This window comes from Juglans regia, chromosome 11 (genome assembly GCF_001411555.2).
Source record: "Juglans regia cultivar Chandler chromosome 11, Walnut 2.0, whole genome shotgun sequence".
NCBI classification, from domain to species: domain Eukaryota; kingdom Viridiplantae; phylum Streptophyta; class Magnoliopsida; order Fagales; family Juglandaceae; genus Juglans; species Juglans regia.
Window position 1 is genome coordinate 9,843,838 of NC_049911.1, and position 19,981 is coordinate 9,863,818.

General features: G+C 35.0%; 2 protein-coding genes across 7 annotated transcripts; one reads left to right on the forward strand and one right to left on the reverse strand.

Annotated features, from left to right (window-relative positions):
- The first annotated feature begins 1,289 nt into the window (after positions 1-1,289).
- Positions 1,290-4,767, forward strand: LOC108997691 (rac-like GTP-binding protein ARAC1). Of its 6 annotated transcripts, none has more exons than XM_018974044.2 (8): positions 1,290-1,429; positions 1,656-1,902; positions 2,672-2,759; positions 2,859-2,968; positions 3,074-3,137; positions 4,034-4,098; positions 4,213-4,278; positions 4,369-4,767. In XM_018974044.2, the coding sequence occupies exons 2-8, from the start codon at positions 1,804-1,806 to the stop codon at positions 4,468-4,470; spliced, it is 594 nt and encodes a 197-aa protein (XP_018829589.1). In that variant the 5' UTR covers positions 1,290-1,429; positions 1,656-1,803; the 3' UTR covers positions 4,471-4,767. The 6 variants fall into 6 exon arrangements, with proteins under 6 accessions (XP_018829589.1, XP_018829590.1, XP_018829585.1 ...); XM_018974045.2 differs by having other exon boundaries at positions 1,322-1,497; XM_018974040.2 differs by having other exon boundaries at positions 1,322-1,429; positions 1,613-1,902.
- Positions 4,768-6,272: 1,505 nt separating this feature from the next.
- On the reverse strand, positions 6,273-19,584 carry LOC108997701 (vacuolar protein sorting-associated protein 35A-like). Its single transcript, XM_018974064.2, has 21 exons — positions 19,298-19,584; positions 19,083-19,179; positions 18,840-18,963; positions 18,513-18,698; positions 18,064-18,151; positions 17,441-17,497; positions 17,247-17,336; positions 17,015-17,137; positions 14,693-14,827; positions 14,312-14,428; positions 12,506-12,745; positions 12,294-12,359; positions 11,969-12,058; positions 11,388-11,477; positions 9,107-9,196; positions 8,860-8,928; positions 8,690-8,770; positions 8,500-8,607; positions 8,314-8,417; positions 6,973-7,086; positions 6,273-6,877 (listed from the first exon to the last, which is right to left on the reverse strand). The coding sequence occupies exons 1-21, from the start codon at positions 19,388-19,390 to the stop codon at positions 6,667-6,669; spliced, it is 2,373 nt and encodes a 790-aa protein (XP_018829609.1). The 5' UTR covers positions 19,391-19,584; the 3' UTR covers positions 6,273-6,666.
- Positions 19,585-19,981: the final 397 nt, after the last annotated feature.

Below are 19,981 nucleotides of genomic sequence, written 5' to 3' on the forward strand. Positions count from 1 at the left end.
TTTAATTAGATTATGTAATTTTTTTCCTTTTAAAAAAAGAAGAAGAAAGACATAGAAGGTGGCGCATTGCAAAGAAGATCAGGTCCCATAGGCCATACTCGAGGAGATATGAGCCGTTTAATAACTAAGTTCATTATTAAACAGATTATACAGATCATATGATATCATTCATTATTTATATGAGTCATATTAAGATTTTAAAATAACACATTTAATTATAAGGCTTCGTTTGGTTACTAAACATCTCTCAACTCATCTCAATTCATTATTACAATTTTTTCAAATCTCAATATAAAATATAATAAATAATTTAATTTTTTTTAAATTTTAAAATAATAATAATATTAAAAAATAATATTCTAACAATATTTTATCATCTAAACTCAACTCACTTTTAAATCCAAACGCAACCTAAATATCTCGTATTCGAATTGACTCATATAATCTAATAGTTATAACTTGACCCGATAAGCAAATACATATGTCCACCCAATGAGAGGTAGTTCATCACTAGCTATGCCTCCATCGTGGACGGTGGAGTGACTGCGAGCCACTCGTTATGAAGTCGAGGGCATCTTCTCAGTTCTCTCCCAAGAAAGATGGTGCTGTTTTTTTTTATGCTTATTTTTAAAAAAAATCTTATGAATTTTTGGCTGTTGTCGTGTTTGCATTTTGGACACTTGTTCACGTGAGATTGAATGTGATGTGGCAGAAATTTCCTGTTTTTGTAATCAAGGAAGGAGGCAGAGACACTTTTGTCATTGGATTACGATTTTTCTATTATTTTTAATTTTATCTCAATCATACTCTTTATTTAGTAAATTATAAATCATTTTTTGTTACTTTAACAATAAAATCAATAAAGAAAAGTTCTTTTTTATTCAACCATCTACTCGGCCCCGATATTTAGAATCTTTCTGTATATTTATAAATAATAATAAAATATCTGAAATTTTTTTAAATTAAAAAAAAAATAATGTTAAATGTAATTGTAGAGTGTGTAAATACTATACAATTTAAAAAAAAAAATAAGATTCACTATTAAAAAATTATTTTTTTCATATAATTTCCGTATTTATTCACTAAGATTCACTATTAAAAAATTATTTTTTTTTATATAACTTTCGTATTTATTCACTAAGATTCATTATTAAAAAATTATTTTTTATCATATAACTTCTGTATTTATTTATTTTTTAAAAAAATAATTATTAATTACAAATATCATTTATCGTATACAATATATGGAGCTCATTATATATTATGAATAATAATAATAATAATACGTACAAAATTGAGTGGGAAAGTGTAAAAATACCAAGAAAAGCTATGGGATTGGTGGAGCCGCGGAGGGGGAGGGGAGGGTGTTTGTTGGCGAAGATTGGTGGGCTCAACGAACGCTTCAACGGCATTATTTCCCGGCCATTAGGTTCTTACTTCTTCGACTTTTCTCTCTCTCTCTCTCAGTTGTTTCAACCAAATTCCCCCTTTTCTAGGGTAGGGCTCGGATTCCACCACTCCCCATCCCTCATTTCACACTTAATCCTTTTCTTTTCTTTTCTTTTGTTGTTCTTGCCTTTCTAAGTTCAGGATTATATGTTCAATGTATCAGGGTTTCGTTGAATTTTTCTCGGTTTCTTTGTTTCCCCGCACAGATGTGTGATTGAAGAAGAAGATTACTAAGAAGCTGAAGTTGAAGTTGAAGTTTTAGGAGGTGCGCGCGCGCGCGTGTGATCAGGTCCTCAGGTGAAAGATCTGAGGCTCACATTTTCATTTTAATAATAATTAGAGAAGAGAAGGAAAATGAGCGCTTCGAGATTTATTAAGTGCGTCACGGTTGGTGACGGAGCTGTGGGTAAAACTTGCTTGCTGATTTCCTATACCAGCAACACCTTCCCTACGGTGAGTCCCAATTCTTCTCCCTTAGGCACGTTTGAGAAATCTGGGGCGTTGATTATGAGGATCTTTTTTCTCGTGAAGATATGCCTAATTCTGTATTGTTGGAAATGTGATTATAAGACAAACTTTGATCGGTTTTTGTGCCGTCATTGGTTGTTTTGTAAAAGCAAGAATGAGAAAAAAATAAAAGAAGAACGCTTAACTTTGGTGTAAAATAGTTTCTCTTTAGGGCGGGCTGGAAATCAAATGAGAGCTTACGTTCATGTATTATCTTTGTTCAACTAGGTAATGGCATTGAAAACAGGGCATATTGGTTCTCTAATTTGGGTGATAATAATTGAAATTATCTTATGTGTCCTTTGAGTTTGAGGTTGATTGGTCTGATATGTTTCTTATGTATGGCTTATGAATTGGAAATGATTAATGAATTGATTAAAGACTTGGTTTGCATGGTTTTGATCTGGGTTAAGAGTCTATGTTGATGTGGTATTTATGGTGGTGGAATTAATTTTGGGGAACCAGTATGATCTATATTTTTATTAAAAACTTATCATTGATAGGAGTATGTGGAATCTTATATATCCATTTCAAATCCATATCTTAATAAGACTTTTCAATTTTGAGATATTTTGTTTGTATTTCTCTTGCCAACCAAACCAAAAGGACATCTGCAGTCCCATTTTGCCCATTTCTCATGCACGCAAAGTTTGGATAAATGATTTATTGCAATGTGGGGCCCTTTATAACATTAATGCATTTTGTGGGAAAACAGGATTATGTGCCAACTGTTTTCGACAATTTCAGTGCTAATGTGGTTGTCAATGGAAGCACTGTTAACTTGGGGTTGTGGGATACTGCTGGTAGGTCTGCAAAGTCAACCTTTTTCTATCCATAATTGACTATACCCTTCATATTTCTTTCTTTTTACTGGGTCTGAATTTATTATTTCTTTCAAACAGGACAGGAGGACTATAATAGGTTGAGACCTTTGAGTTATCGTGGAGCAGATGTTTTCATACTAGCGTTCTCTCTTATTAGCAAGGCCAGTTATGAAAATGTTTCAAAGAAGGTGAGAAGCTGGATTTTTTTTTTTTTTTTCAGGCAAAGAATATCTTTTCAGATTTACAATTTATAATGTTCTAACAAATTTTGCATTCGCTGGCATCGCTTGCAGTGGATCCCAGAGTTGAAGCATTATGCACCTGGTGTCCCAATAGTTCTTGTTGGAACAAAGCTTGGTATGATTTTTCTCTCATCTAATGTGGCTATTGATGTGGTTATATTAACTGCTGTCCTTATCTTTTGTCTTCTTTTGTTGTTGAGCTTCCTAAGAAATTTGTTTATTTGTTTTGGTCTTTAAGCTTGACTAAACCCTGTTGTTAAACATCTCTGATGTGATTATAAACTATTACAATCTGTGCTTCTCCTATCAATCAATCCTTTATCCAATTAAAGCGACATCTTAACTTAACAAGCTTAGGTGCATTATCAGTAGTTTTGGAGATCAGATTTGAGCAAATATGTTATGCAATTAATAAACTTGGTAGTACTTGTATGATCATGGAACTCTACCATGATTAAGATTCATGTTGGCATTGCCTCTTAGCAGTTCTTTGAATATATAATTATCTTGATCTTATTTCTTGATGTAAATGAGGCTTGTTTGGTAGATGGCTCTTTTGATGCTGATGTTATTATGTGAATAAAATATACTATAGACTTCATGAAATTATTGCCCCGCGAGCTTGTGAAAGGCTTTGAATGTATGTATGGTCAAGTAATACTTGATACAATCATATGTTGTGCAAGTGTTGCACACTTCTTTTGAAAAAGAGTGGAATCCATTATTAAAAAATTAATTTTTTTCATGTAGGTCTCATATTTACTCATTTGTTCTAAAAAGATTGCGCGACGCTTGTGCACTGTATGACTGCAAATATCATTTTTCATGTATGGTGTATGTGCATGTGTGTATATTATGTGATTTCTCATTGTTTTTATTGAAGATGATTATGTACAGTGTCTATGGGAGGACTGTTTTCATTACCAGATTGTCCTAATATAAGTATATGTTATAGTGATTGTTACAATTAAGAAAATTCCTTACTGTTTTGCAATTTATTTGTTGGGCCAGATCTTCGGGATGATAAACAGTTCTTTATTGACCATCCTGGTGCTGTGCCCATTTCAACTGCTCAAGTAAAGAATTTCGTCATTCTGGAAGATAGCTCAATCGTTTTGTCTTTCAGTTCATTTCCACAAGTTCGGTTATTTTTTAATTTCTTAATACTTGAACTATTTTTCTACTTCAAGGGAGAGGAGCTTAGGAAGCTGATTGGTGCACCTGCTTATATCGAATGCAGTTCAAAAACACAGGAGGTAGTATCTACTTTTTGAGCAATTTTCAGGTTTTCTTCTGTTATGCCGAAGGCCTTTAATAATATGCACTTGTGGACTTGTAACTTGTAGAACGTGAAGGCCGTCTTTGATGCGGCCATAAGGGTTGTTCTTCAACCTCCAAAGCAGAAGAAAAAGAAGAGCAAAGCACAAAAGGCTTGTGCCATCTTGTGATCGAATAGGTGTAAAGAGATAAAAGCAATTGTCTGTCTTACCCTTCTTCCCCTTCCTATCTTCTTAATTCCCTTTGCCCTTGAAGAAGCTGTGAAGCATCAGGTGGTTTGTTGTTACTTTCTCGGAATTGTTTTGATCTCTAATTGTCATCGGAGTACATGGTTGCCAACTTTAGTTAACTGCTTGAGTTGTTTGATGTATTAATAACAGTTAGGAAAACACCTTGATTTGCGTGGACAGTTATATTTATTACTTTTGTAGTGTGCTCCAAAGGCTCTCAATTTGTGTTATGTTACACTGCTCGTGTCTCGTTTTAACCACATGTTAATTTCTTGAGAGCGTCATAGAATTTCCTAAAAAATATACTATTAAATGACTGGTACCGGAATAAAATTCGTGTCAGCTAACTTTAGGGACATGGAAATAATTTAACACATGCCAAGTTTAAAGTTGTGCTGAATTTGTTTTTTTTTTTTTTTCCTTTGATATGTAAGGATAAAGTTTTAACCCCAAGGGGTTGGCCGAAGTGGTGAAGGCCTTGGTCTTAGAGTATCACTCCCTCCAAAATCTAAGGTTCAACACCTCATGGGTGAAAACAATCTTTTGAGATCACACTTTTCGGTGAAAAGTCAGCGATTTAACCAGTTTCGTGCAGGGAAACTTTTGAGGGTGTGGTGCATAAAATTGAGATTTACTCCGCAAGGATGGATCCGAAGAGTCCTGTCTTGGAGAGGTTTCCTGACATAAATAATAATAATAATAATAATAAATAAGTTGTGCTGAATCTGAAAGGCCAAGGAGTGAGGCATTTTTTATGAGTACGGTTAGCCACCCCAAGGAAATCCTTGACACGAGGAGGGCCTTCTGCCAGTCAGTCTTTACATGGTTATTAACATGTTGGTTTGCTTGGAAGTCGAATGAACTCTGGCTTGGTGAATGGAAATGGAAGCAGCCCTTGATTTTTTGAGGTGGTCGTTTCATTTGATATTGAGTTTCCTCTGCACTCAGCCATAGCAAGTCTGTTTTTTATGGGTGTTATAAATCAAGCATGCTTGATAATGAAAGGCTACTACATTTGGTGATTGCGTTAAAGATAAGCAAATAGTTAGAGCCAAGCTATTGGAGCTTTACTGCCGTTGTTGAGCTAGCCTAGCAATACCAGTCCATACAAACTTTAACCCCAGCTTATAACGCACATGACATGACATTGATATTAATAGGTCTGCCAGCAATGTAAAGCCAATCAATGTTTTAACAAGTTTGTAAAACACCCGCGTTCCAAAATTGAAGGCTTGTTCATCAGGAAGCTCGAAAAAACTTGAAAATATGGTAATCTCAAACAGGACCTGGACGGCACCTGGTTCGAGCCGATACCATAGACCGAAACAATTGTCAAATGGTAGTTAAAACTCAACATGATGGTGCGGAGAGAGAGCTTAAGGGAGCATAAGGATCTGTAAGGCCTTGTTTGTTGCTTTCCCCTGATGAATGACACTTTCTTTGGACTTCTACACTACTCTGTACCACAACTCTAGGACATTATCCTTCTTACAAAGGGATATCAAGAGTTCAGGACATGCTGTTCTCACAATAATTTCCAAATTGTCTGCGTTCACCAGCTCTTTGAATTTATTTCTTTTTTATTTTTTTCCTTTCTTGTTTCCATGATAAGGATGAATGGCAGAGTTCGTACATCACAGAGTTATTACCTTAGTAGCGACTTCTATCCTTATTCACAACACAAGAAACCATATAAACCTTTTTAGGTCTTCTGGCCTAACTTCCAAGGTACAGGCCTCGGGTTGCATTGTACGAAAGTGGAATTGTGGGTCTATTGATTTATGTATGTTTTCACCCTGGATAGACGAAATGGTACAAAAGTTGAAGAACAGAACTCGGAGCAAAGATAGCTCTAGGGTATCTCATATACATGACATTTGTAAATAGCACAAAAGGGTCGATGGATGTAGTATAGAAATGGGGGGGCGGCATTGTCAGCATATGGATTTTCCTATCACAAAATTAAGGCTAACCTAAATTCAACATTGCATCTGACTAGGATATAGAAAACCACTTTCAACATCAGGAAATACGCATATGCTTGATTGGTAGGTTGTAAAAGGGAGTCAATGCCAATTCTGAACCACTCACCAATAAAAACTTGTCTGCAGCTCTGATATGAGATTTCCAAGCCAGTCACACTTTGATGGGCTCGTATTTCTCGCCTACTGCACCACCTTTCTGTTTCTGGAACTGGATGTACCGCAGCGTGCTGGCGAAGAAAGCATCTGCAGCTGGATCTGGTGTAGCAGTGTCACTATGCATTTCAGTGGTAATTAATTCAATCAGACCCTGGATTGTGGAAACAGTAATCTGAGGATTTCCTTTCTCAAAGAAATAAAGGTACCTGCATATACAATAATGTATGATTATCCCATCTTTTGAAGATAAATTGTAGAAACAGACTGAGATTTGATGAGATTAGGGGCAAACGCCCATTACTTGTTCAGTATCTCAACAAATAGTGTCACCGATCCTGTGTTGCCCCGTGCTGCATTGGCCATTTGTTGAGCAGCATTTGCAATTCGTAATGCACGCTTAAGGCAAAGTAGCACTCTGGTAAAAACATCAAATGATTATAAATAAATAAGCATTACAAAGAATTTAAAGTGACATCAATACAAGGTTCAAACTCCAATGCTAGTCTTAAACTTGCACAAACCAACTAAGTTTATTACATGAGAAATACTTAATGTGACTAGTTTTTTTTTATGAATACTTAATGTACCTAATTAGTACATCCTACTACATTATACAATAATTTAAACCTTTGAAAATTGTCATATTAGCATTATAATCTTCTATCCCCCTACACTCCTTTGTTTCTATGTTAGTGATGAGAAAATTCACTAACTTTGCTTGAAAAGGGACTAATGACAACTTATATAGTGTGCTGAAGTAAAGTGTATAAGTTGAGAAGAAACTCGCATTAGGAAAGCAGAAATATTGCTTATTTTAGATTAAAAAAAGTAGCTGTTTAATTAAATATATTACTTCTCATTTAGTAATTTTAATTTTAAATCACATTAGTAATTTAAATAGATTTATTGTTTATTACTTATAAGTTTAAATTATAATGAGATGGGATAGTTGATAACATAGTTTCAAGTGCATGAAGTTCCATGCTTTGAAAATTATATAGTATCCAGATAACATTAGGGCTGGCAATTTTTGACAAGGCACACGAATTTGAAACTAGTCCTACAAAATTAACATGTCAGGATTGAGGTGTCTAACCTGTTTAATTAAATAATTATGGCTAGGGCTTACCGGGACATGATTTGACACGATATTCTGACAATTTTTGTTTTGTTATAGGTAATTCTGGCAATTTTTGTAACAACCCGCAAACCCAATACAAACCAAACACGAAATTAGTAGGTTAGGATCGTTTAATTAAGAGCATTGCTATATACTATACTCCTATCCCACTTTCATCCAATTTTATAATTGTGGCACTTTCAATCACCCTTGGATCATCTCTTGACATTTTTTTTAAATAATTTAAAGGTTGGTGGGTAGGCGTGGGACAAGGATGGAATGATGGTGTAGTATATAGAATTTTCCTTTAATTTAATGGATCGAGTAAGGATTGACTCATATGTTTGAATCCAACTTGACACAATTTGAACCCAACATGAAAACGGCCCTAAATTATAGATGAGCCAAATTTAGCTGACAGAACATGTAATGCTTGAAAACACCAATTAGACATGTATTTGCAGCATATTTGGGAGGAAGAAAGGGGTTGTGTCGTATGAATGTGAGATTATGGAAAAGCACCTTTCTCCATCTTTCATGTTCTCCTGATCATCAACCCAGAAGAGATTTGAGCATGCATAAACGGCTCTACATTGATCAGACTTCTTTAAAAGCTTTGCAGAATACTGCAAAAAGCCATCATATGCAGGTTTTTAGGAGAATCAGTCTTATAAGTGTTCTACCAGAACAATCAAATCTAGAATTTACCCCTGTTGCCTTGTGTGTTAAGGTATCCCTGTTCTCAACACCGAAAACATGCATCCTCTGAAGAGTTCCTATTATTAAATGTATTGCAGTCACCTGTGCTTTAGAATCCTATTACAGCAAACACATGTAAGCCAAAAATGTGGAAAAAAAAATGTCATAAGACTAGTTCCAAGGTTATCGACCAACTTACCGAAATTTCTTCTTCATACAGAATGTATGCTTGAGTGAAAAATTCATAAGCAACAGGTTCTAGGTCACAGTCATTTGCAGCCTAACAGAAAAAAAAAGGGACATGCAAGTTAGCGAATGTCTTAGCCTATTAATCCCTCAAATGTATAAAAAGCAAACGATTCCATGTACCTCAGCACATTGCAGATACAGCCGTAATGAAAGTTCAGGTGCAGGAACACTTGACAGAGCCTCAATTGTCTGAAACAAGAAAATGGAAGTTTACTAAGAACACTAAAATAGATAAATGAATAAACTCAAACTCAGGAGTAGATATTAGATGTGACCATCTAAAAAACATAATCTACATAGCAAAGACAAAACATATACAGAAACATATTTATATTTTGGATCATTACTTCTTTCAGTAGAAATATACCTGATTCAAAAGCTGAAAAATTTTCTTTGGAGTAGTTGACGTTTCATTCCCGAAAGGATTTTCATCTTGGCCTTGTAACTGCCTAACCAACTACATATTACAGGCATCATACAGTTCATCAGTACAACTATCTAGTTTTTCTTCAGAAAATCAAAAGCAAGGCTTACGGTGCTTATTTCACATTCCAACATATACAAATTTGCGTACTATATGATTTTCAAAACAGAGAGTTTTGCTCCTATGAAGTCACGTCATCAGCTATCTCTTTATTTTTGTCAATGAAAGACTACTATAGCGATCCTTGGGGTTTGATCCCATTTGAAACTGGTCCTTAGGGTAAAAAAAACCCAAAATAATTCCTCAGGTAATACCCAGATATTAAAGTGACCTCTTTGTTGAACTTCCATTAATTAAATGACGAAAATTGTTAGCATGGCAGTCAATTACCATGCCATGACCAATCCTGGACTGACAAGTGACAAATTTTTTTCGATAAGTGGCACATAACACAAATTTGCATGTACACGAATAAATGTATAGTCAGTGTTAAAAAAATTTAAAAATAAAAACACAGTCAGCATGCTGCATTAACAAAAATACTAAAAAATTATAAAAGCATTAGAAAATAAAAGACGAGCAAAAAAACTTAAAAAACTACAAAAAAAAAACAAAAAAAGAAAAAGAAAAACTTAATAGCCTTTAATTAAAAAATAAAATCAAGTAAAATAGTAAACACAAAAAAGAAACTTAAGAAACTAAAAACAATAATTAAATTAAAATTATAAAAATAAAAGAAAATAAACTTGATTAGAAAAACAAAAAATTAATAATAAAAAAGCATAAAAAATAGATTTTTCCATTTCTTTTTTTTGATAAGTAAGAGATAAACTTTATTGTAGATTTTTCCATTTCTAAATTCAGGTTTTTTAAAATGAAAAATAATATATTTAATAAAATTACTTTAAAAAGGATTAATAGTCCTTTAGTTTGGCTAGCGCACTTTTCTGTTTTCTCAACTTATGTTCTTGTATTTTGGCACAATAATTAATAGTTATTGGTCCCTCTCTACATTCAAGCAAAATTTGCAAAATTTCTTATCATTAATATGAAACAAGAACAAGGGATACAAAAACAAATTGTTCAACCAAAAATTCAGTGATCATTATGCTAACATGGACACAATTGTAAAGGTTTCGTTTTGTATAATGTTTCAATGTATGCTGACTCAAATACATAAAGTATTTTTCATTTAATAAATTAAGCTATTTTTGTGCATTGTGTAAGTTACAAATAATCATTTTAAAAAAGTAACACTTTAGTGATGCAGGCCAAATAAGAACAGCCATTCTGCATACCACCAGTGATTAATTATAGCCTCGTTTATTTTCAGAAAACATCTCATTTCATTTCATCTCATCTTATCTAATCTAATCATTTTGTGCATTGTGTAAGTTACAAATAATCATTTTAAAAAAGTAACACTTTAGTGATGCAGGCCAAATAAGAACAGCCATTCTGCATACCACCAGTGATTAATTATAGCCTCGTTTGTTTTCAGAAAACATCTCATTTCATTTCATCTCATCTTATCTAATCTAATCATTACAACTTTCCCAACTTCCAATACAAAATAAAATAAACAATTCAACTTTTTCAAATTCCAAAACAAAAATAATATTAAAAAATATATTCTAACAATCATAGTTTTAAATTTCGTACCGTACCCGGCCGGTACTATATCTATTTCGTACCAGCCAAAATACCGTACGTACCGGCCTCAATTTCGGCCTGTACCGGCCTCAATTTCAGCCAGTGTTTTTTTTTTTTTTTTTCGTTTTTTCAAACTACAAGCTTATTTTTTAACCCACAATTCAGACTAGACTATTTATAATTTATATATATGTATTTATATATAATTTATTTATATATAGACTATTATTTTAGAATATAATTTTTATATATAATTTATTTATATATCGAGTATTCCGAAATGTTATCCCGAAACGCTATCCCGAAACAGTACCGGTACCGAAATATTTCGTTCAAGTGCCTTGACCGGTACAGCATCCGGTACGGTATTCAAAACATTACTAACAATACTTTATTCAACTTTTTAACTTTAATCTCAACTCATCTCATCTCATCTCTGAAAACAAATGAGCCCAATGCTGCTTATCCCAGGAATCACAAACAATTTTGACAACTTAAAACTTGTTAGTATTAACATGCAAGTTATAACAGATCACAATTTGTAGTGTGAGTTGTATAGAAAGAACCAGACCTTGAGACAGGAGAAAATGAGAGAAGGAATAGTAAAGGGTAGACGCTTTGGCCCTCCGGTCAAGATATGCTTCCTTACTGTGCAAATTATCTGCAACCCAGCACATGAAATCACAGTAAAAAGGAGCTCACAGTGAAATGAACTGGAACAAGAAAATTCTATCATGATTCATGATGCAGTAGAAACTTTGGCGTTAAACTTCAACAGAGGAGAAACTTATTCCACAAGGTACTCTTCAGTCTTTACAAATAAGAAATTAACTTGTCGAAGTATGTAAGAAAATGGAACTAGCCACCACAATTTAAGCCCAAATTCTAAGATATGAACAGTCGGAATTTACAAGAAAATCAAATTTACCAATGTCACAATTTAATGGGAGAAAAAATATATATATCCTACATACTTGTCAATATGTACATTTCTCCAGCATTTTTTTTAAGTAAAATAAATCTCCAATATTTCTATAAACCATATGGAAAACCAAAATCGATGGACTTACGAAATAATATTAAAAATCTGAAACATTGTATACACAAATATGAGAAGCTATTGGGCATAAATACATTCTACACATAAATTACCTTAAACATTTCTTCAGGATCTTCATTGTAAAGCATCTGAATGAGACGTGCAAAAGAATTTTGCTCCTCCTTGAAATCATCCTCATCAATCTAATATAGAATTAAAAGAAAAAAAAGGCACACATACACACAAAATGTCTCAGAAACATTACCAGTACTAGTCTTTTTTTTATTGGCAAACAAAAAGTCCCGAGTCATTTTTTTTACAGGTCAAAAAAGTACCAGTCATTAGAATGAAAACGCAAAACAATCAGCAAAATGGCCACAAATAATAACATTTAGCATCATGTAATATGTATATTACTAGAAAGGAATTACAAATGACCTCATCTTGAAGATTCCCCTCTAAATCCTTGATAAGTCCCTTGACTAATTCAAACAATGCCTCAACCTGTAAACTGACAAACCACATTATTACAAACAAACAAAAAATAGGATGTCATGGCACCCCTTCTGTGGTGCCATGACCGGGGTTGAAATTCCCCTTCAACAAGTTTCCTAGAGGGGAAAAAATTAAAAACAACAATAAAAATATACCTTGTCCTCAGTTTCTATACACGTTTTGTTTTTCATAATGCTTTGAATTATAACAGTTGCCATGACTTTGTTCGTTTCAGTGTCCAAGTATTCCATGACACGGGGATAGTTTGAAAGCTTCAAGGCAGTGACAATATCATTATATTTCTCAAGCGGAGCACTTAAAAGTGCAACAATCTGTTTTGTTGCTTTGCTGTCTTCAATCTTTCCTTTGCCAGAGAGTTTTTTAACACATGCTCCCTGAAAGAAAAAAACGGTCACAGGATTACTATCCTAGTATGACCCTGTAAGAATAATCTATTAAAACACTTCCATGATGACATCAAGCAAATGAGCAACCAGTTCGTGACAGCTAAATGAAACTTCACAATATGGACAGTTATTTAATATCCTCTTCTCTAAAACTTACTGATCTTAACAATCTCAATATACCCATTATGGCACATACACTCTACAACCAGCCTTTGTAGCCAAGTGGTAAAGGGTAAAATTGAAGGTTGAATCTTCTGTATGCATCTGTGACTATAAGCTTGTCAGCGCATGTGTTGTGCTTGTGAACAGTAGTGGATGGAGTAGGAGCACAAAACCACCGTACCCACTCTTTTTCCTTTTTGTTCTGATAAGGTGTGGATGGTAGGAGGCCACTTGGATGCTATATTGTATTTTTTACAAGAAACAATGTCTAAAGAGGTACCAAAGGGCACACAACCCAAGTGCATGGGAAGTATATAAAAGGAATCAAATAAAAGAAAAAAAAAAATATGAGAAGAAAAACTACAACCAAATCCCAAAATACGAGTACTCACGAAATTGAGTATGGACATGATATTCCTTCGTTATAATAGTTTTGGTACAAAAAAATGCACAGCCCATAGCATATTTAAAATTTTGAAATTTCAGAAGGATTTCATTTCACACAAAAAACTTGGGATGTAGCAATGTGGAGCCATTCATATGATGAAGGCTTCTTTGTATCTTCACAAGAACCTGTAATAAGCTAAATGAGATGCATCAAAAAGTAACTGAACATAAGCCTCATCATCCACTCAATTTTATAAAGCCCCAAGTTGTTTTTTGTCTCGATTAGTGGGTCTCTGAAGTAGGGAAATCTGAAATTAAACAATCATACTCCTGTGGATGTTGACTGTTTGCTAGGAGTAAAGGAAAGGAAAATAGAAGTGTAAAAAATAAGTAGACCAGTTAAAGCTAAGGGCCTATTTGCGTGTGTTTTGTTGATATCTTAAACAGTTTTCTTCCCAAATATAAAAAATATCCAGTGTAAAAACTCTCCAGCCAAACGGATTTCAAAGAACACACAAAAAGTACATATAAAAAAATCTGAAACAAACAAGAAGTAGAATAAATTAAAAAAAAAAAAAAAAAAGGTAAGAGGGGGAACCCACCCCCTCGCCCCTCACTCCGGCAGCCACCAAGCCACCGCTGCAGTGGCTTGGACCAATCTAGCCAAGCCACATCTAGGATGCTCATATCAAGAACTGTGGGTTTTATTTCTTTTGTTTATGTTTTTTATTATTCATTATTTATTACAAACCCTCCAAAAAAACTTCTCTCCACCAGGTTTTTCCATCCAAACTTGTTCTCAATGGGTCTCATCACTTCTACAAAACTCTATAAAAACTCCTCTAAAATCTTTCTACTACTACTACTCATGAGACTTCTAAAACTCTCAACATCGAAACATCACCTAAGTGTATGTATCATTGGATCTTGGTCTATGAACAGTATATGCTAAGTGAACCCAAAAGGCTGCATGCACAAGTTAAATCACTAGACAAAGAAGCATACCAACACTTGATCTGCATAATCAAGTCGATCAGGGTGGACGTGAAGAGTGAACGTGAGAAGAGAAGAATATAAAGTTACAACTCCAATGGTAGGCATGTCAACATGTGCTTCTATCACCTGCATCAACATAGAGTCACTAAATTACCAACTTCCAGAATTTAACATGGAGAAAGAGAAGGGGGAAAGAGGCATGGGATGAAGAGGGAAATAAAATATTGCGATTGTGCATCAGAAGAATTCTATGCAAGTTCAAATTTAGTCAATTTATGTGGAGATAACACATGGGAAAAATAAAAGCTCAAAAAAGTTGAGCAAAAATTATTCAACTATACCAGTCTCAAATTCTAGTTTTTAGAATGTTAAATGGGAATATGAAATTACCTTCCCAATGGCATTGCTCAATTTGGAGAATGCTTCGACTTGCAAGAACTCAGGCAACACTTCAGCACTTGAAGCAGCATAGTTTGAAAGCCTTTCCATTAACTGGGATAGCACCGTTTTGATGTCAACAGATGGCTGAGAAACATAAAATTCCAGAAGGGTGAGAACCAAGAGAACTTAGAAGAAGGCAAAGCATTGCATTAATAGCAAAAAACAAATTGCTACAGAATTTTTTTTGGCAAGTTTGGTACAAGGGAAGGACATCTTTTCCCAACTACTCTATATTCATTGATCAAGTGGATAAGGTTTTAGTATTATCTCTAATTTGTGTATTCTTTATCTTAAATGGAGACCAATACCGCATGGCCACATGCATTCATTAAACTACAGTGAATGCAATCCATTGCAGTCCAATATGCACTTCAATAAGTAGATGGTGCAGGTGTCACACAGTTCCTGGCTGATGCTCAGCACGTTAAGGTTTAGACATTTCGATGCAACCATCATAAGAAATTTCTAATTTCAACAAAGGACCTTGACTTGCAAGATGGGTTTGGGAAACATAGGCAAGGTTAGTGGAAATAGACAAGGCAATATCCACAGTGGGGAAAAGATATTGACAAAACACAACCAAGTCATGACTACCTCCTATTAACCAGAGAGAGGCTATCGAAAAGGCCCAAAATCACCAAATACATTTGATGTGCAGAACAACCACCAAAGAAACAAATCGTAAATAAAAACATAAACCACATAGAAGAGATAAATCTGGACAGAGACTTAACTAAAAAAAAAGCTTCTATCACCAAATATATACTCCAATAATCCAATAATCCCGTTTGGATTCAGAAATGAGTTGATATAGTTTTAGATGAGTTGAATAAAATATTGTTAGAATATTATTTTTTAATATTATTATTGTTTTGAAATTTGAAAAAGTTGAACTGTTTATTATATTTTGTGTGGGAATTTGGAAAAGTTGTAATGATGAGATGAGATGAGATGAGATGAGTTGAGATGAGTTTCTAATCCAAACCAGGGCTAAATGATGAGTAAACGTTTAACAATATCAAGATGGAACCTTTCCATTATTTATTTTCAAACGGAAGTTTTCCTAATTATTTAACCACTTGACTTTGTAAAATGCTATTGAGTCATGACAGAAGATTTTAACTGTGGAGGAGTTCAACAAATTGCATGCCCCTTTCTTTCTGAAGCCTCCCCAAGGTAGGGTCCTTCAAACCCACCCTTGGGGAGTAAGCATCAGATACAAGTCCCCACTGTCAGAACCATATATCCGTTAATCTAGGAGAACTTCTAATGCAGAATCGAACCAAAGATATGCAAGTCTACAACTCATCCCAAGCCTACCTGTTAACCATTAGACTGCACCCTGACGGTAAATGACCAGTTTTAACATGAGTTTTTTTTTTGATAAGTAATAAGGTATTTTATTTATCAAAGAGTAGGCATATCCCCGGTACACTGGAGGTATACATGTGAATACACCTAATTAGGAACTAAAACAGTTACAAGGAAATCATGGAAGCTGAGACCATGCAAATCTAAAGCAATGGCCCACATAAAAAGAGTCTTCCACATAAAAATCCTAAATTCTTCTGAGGAACGTTCATGATCCTCAAAAAGTCTATCATTTCTTTCACACCAAATGCACCAAAGAATACATAAAGGAGCCATCTTCCACATTACTGCTATCTGTGGTGTCCCAGTAATCCCTCTCCAACTTGCTAGTAGTTCCACCACTCTTCCCGGCATTACCCATGCAATACCCATTCTACAAAAGAAATAATTCCAAACTTCTCTTGCAAACTCACAATGTAAGAGTAGATGGTCCACTGATTCACCACTATTTCGACACATACAACACCAATCTGTAATAATTAAACCCCGTCTTCTAAGATTGTCAATAGTCAGAATCTTCCCTAAAGCTGCTGTCCAGACAAAGAAAGCCACCTTTGTAGGTGCCTTACTCCTCCAAATGTTCTTCCAAGGAAAAATCTGCCTCTGTTGTATGGTAGAAGATTCATAGTAGGAGCGTACAGAAAAAATCCCTTTCCTAGAACTTCCATATATCATAATAACAATCCTTTTGACGATGAAAGATGAGCGATATTAATTCAGTTCAATGTAAACTACAACCATGTCTACTAAATTACTATGAACCAGAAACAATCTAAACATATCAAGAGTTGAACTTATCAAAATATATATGCATGCATACAAACATATATATATATATATATATATATATAAACATAAAGAAGTGATACAAGAATGAATAAAGCATATGATGGCGCCCACCTGAAGCTGAGGGCAAGCACTCAGTAGTACATCAAGAGTTTGCAAGTGGTACTCATCAGGAAACACTTGGATTATGCAATCCATCAAGTAGTGTTGGGCAAGCTCATCTTTACAATTTACAACCTAGGAAAAACAATTGAGATGAAGAATTCATCATGAGATGCTTGGAAAATGGGAATCAAACATCATAAGTCTCCAAAAAGTACACAAGAGAAAACCAGACAGATCCTACCTGCTCCAAGACTCTGGGAAGAACAGTGTCTTTGTACATATCAAGGTCAACGCCCTCAATCTGACTGAGAACATGCAGGTTCTTCCCAACCTAATGAAAACCCAAGGTGGGCAAAAAGGAGCTATCTTTAAGCATACACTGAAAATGTACATTCTATTGTACTGAAAGTACCAGATATGAGCTACTCATATTACAAGATCACGCAGCTCGCTCCTTTCTTTCTCCCGCTTCTCCTTTTCCCGGGCAGGTCCCTGCACACCAGAAATCCCAACAGCAAGCCTCAACACAGGATCAGCTAAGAGTATGATATGATTCACAAGCACTATAACACCAGCATAACCAGAAATCATGCCCTCATGATACACTTTTACCTTCACTACATGCAAGCATCGTGGTCATTGCTATTTAAGGCTCAAGGCACACCTAAGTACTTTGGGGTTCTAAATCTTCACATTTCAAAACAAACAAAAAAGTTGGAAACAGAAAAGCATGTGAAATATGAACAACCTAACATCTAATGGAAGCCATGGTAAGATGGGAATTACAACCAACAGACATAAAAATAAATTCAACCAATAAAAATTAGAGAATAATAATTTCGGTCGGCATAGGAAATTAGTACTAAGTGTCAAAAAAAAGCAATTGCCTTTCTGCTTATGCTAAGCCTTAATGCTTTATGTGGATCACAAAAATAAACTACATAAAAGCTTTACATGGCCTAGAGCATGCCTAGTAATGCTTCTAGTAATACAGATTTTGGTATCACGCATGCCCAAACATTCAAACATGCAATAATTCACAGATAAATTGAACCGACCTGATGTTGCATCCGCACCCAAAGTTTATTCATTTCTGTGAAGTTTTGGAGTACAAATTCTACAGCATCTATGACGGTGTCAGCATCTCTGCCAGAGTGAGAAGCAAATAATTCAATGCACAAGCCACACTACAGTTTCAAACGCACAGAGCACGCACAGGTATACTGATCAACAAAAATGAACACGGTGATAAACAGGGACTACCAGAAACGAGCTAATTTGTGACAGATTTATTTACTAAACTCAGTACTTAATTAATTTAAGTCATATCTCAATACAGCATCAATGTTAAAGCTATGTTCCAGATGGTAGTCAGTATGTGGTCGCACTTCTTAAGCCAAAGAGAGATGGTCAAGAGACTGGAGAAATAGAATGTAATTCTTATACCCAACTGCGAGATGGGTTTGACGAAATAAATAGAATGTAAATAACCAACTAATTCCCTTACCCTTCGTACTCGGAACCAATATCAGGTAATTTATCCCGACTGACTTGAGAAAGGTAACTCCTTAAAAATAGCCCGCGTACAGGATGTTGAATGCCTCGACACATCTCCACAAGATCCTTGAGAACATCCTTAGCAGGAGCTTCCTTAGACTTGATGTATACAGATCCTACCGTGCAGAGTAGATACCTGATGGAGATCACAAAACTCATATATTGAATACAACCAGAAATTTTATTGTGGTCAGATTGATAAATTATGTTTTTTTCATATGTAAGATTGATAAGTAGTGTTACACTTAAATCAAAGCACGGAGTATATATAACTTACAATCTGGGCAAAATGTTACCAGCGTGCTGCACAAGCTCGTACAGATCGATAATGGAGCAGCCACGGCGAGCCTCTTCCTTGAAGAACATCTCCAGCTTCCTCAACTCATCGAATGACCGCATGTCTGAGTGGACACATCGCACACTCCAATAAACAATCATACACAACCTCGTGTTGATCATAGATGTCCCGAATCCAAAGAGAGGAATCGGTGAGAGAGAGTGAAAGAAAGATTAAACTCACAGAGTTCGTAGTATTTGTGAGGGGAAAGCCTCGAAGTCCGAAGCTCGGAGAGCATCTGAGCAGAGTATTTCAAGGCGTCTCGAAGATTGTTCGAATCCTGAAAAGAATCAAGAGGAATCGGCGGAAATTAGGTCTGGAAAAAAGGGGGAATTCCTCCAATTTTTCCCCTTTCTGGTGAAACAGACAGACACTAGGACATCAATAGAGGGAGTTACCAGGGCACGGTGCATGTAGAAGGCGTTCTGCTGGAGGCCGGCGATCCCAGCGGTAAGCCATTTCTCTTCGTCTTCGACTCCGTCGGAGATCATTGTCTGCCGCTCTATACTCCGTGCGCTCAACCGCCCCGTCTAAAATGGCTGGCTCTATTTAGAAATTGGGAATTTGGGATCGGAGACTCTCTCTTGAGGTCTAACCATTTAATTAGAACTATCCATTTGGATATTCGAGCAAACGCAAAAATGTCTCACGTCCAGTCTGCCTCGAAACTTTCGAAACGAAGAAAAGTTCACATTTTCATCAGTTAATGCCTACGTTAACGTCGAATATGTTTTAATTTTTTTTTTTAAACTAATTAAATTCTATCCTACATTACATACTTATTAAGAAAATAAAAATAAAAATAAACAAAACAACGATCACGGCATACAAGCATTTTCCCTAATTTGCTACAAAACTTAACAGAAATATACTTATATTTCTTTGATTCCAAAAGTGAAACTTCCAAAGGTTATCAGTAATTACGGATTCATTAGTCTGTATAATGTTCTTTATAAAATCATCTCTAAGATGCTTGCAAACAGGTTAAAGAAAGTGTTGTCATTTATCATATCTACTAATCAAAGTATCTTCATCCTAGGCAAGCTGCTTATTGATAATGTGATGGTAGCTTATGAATTGCT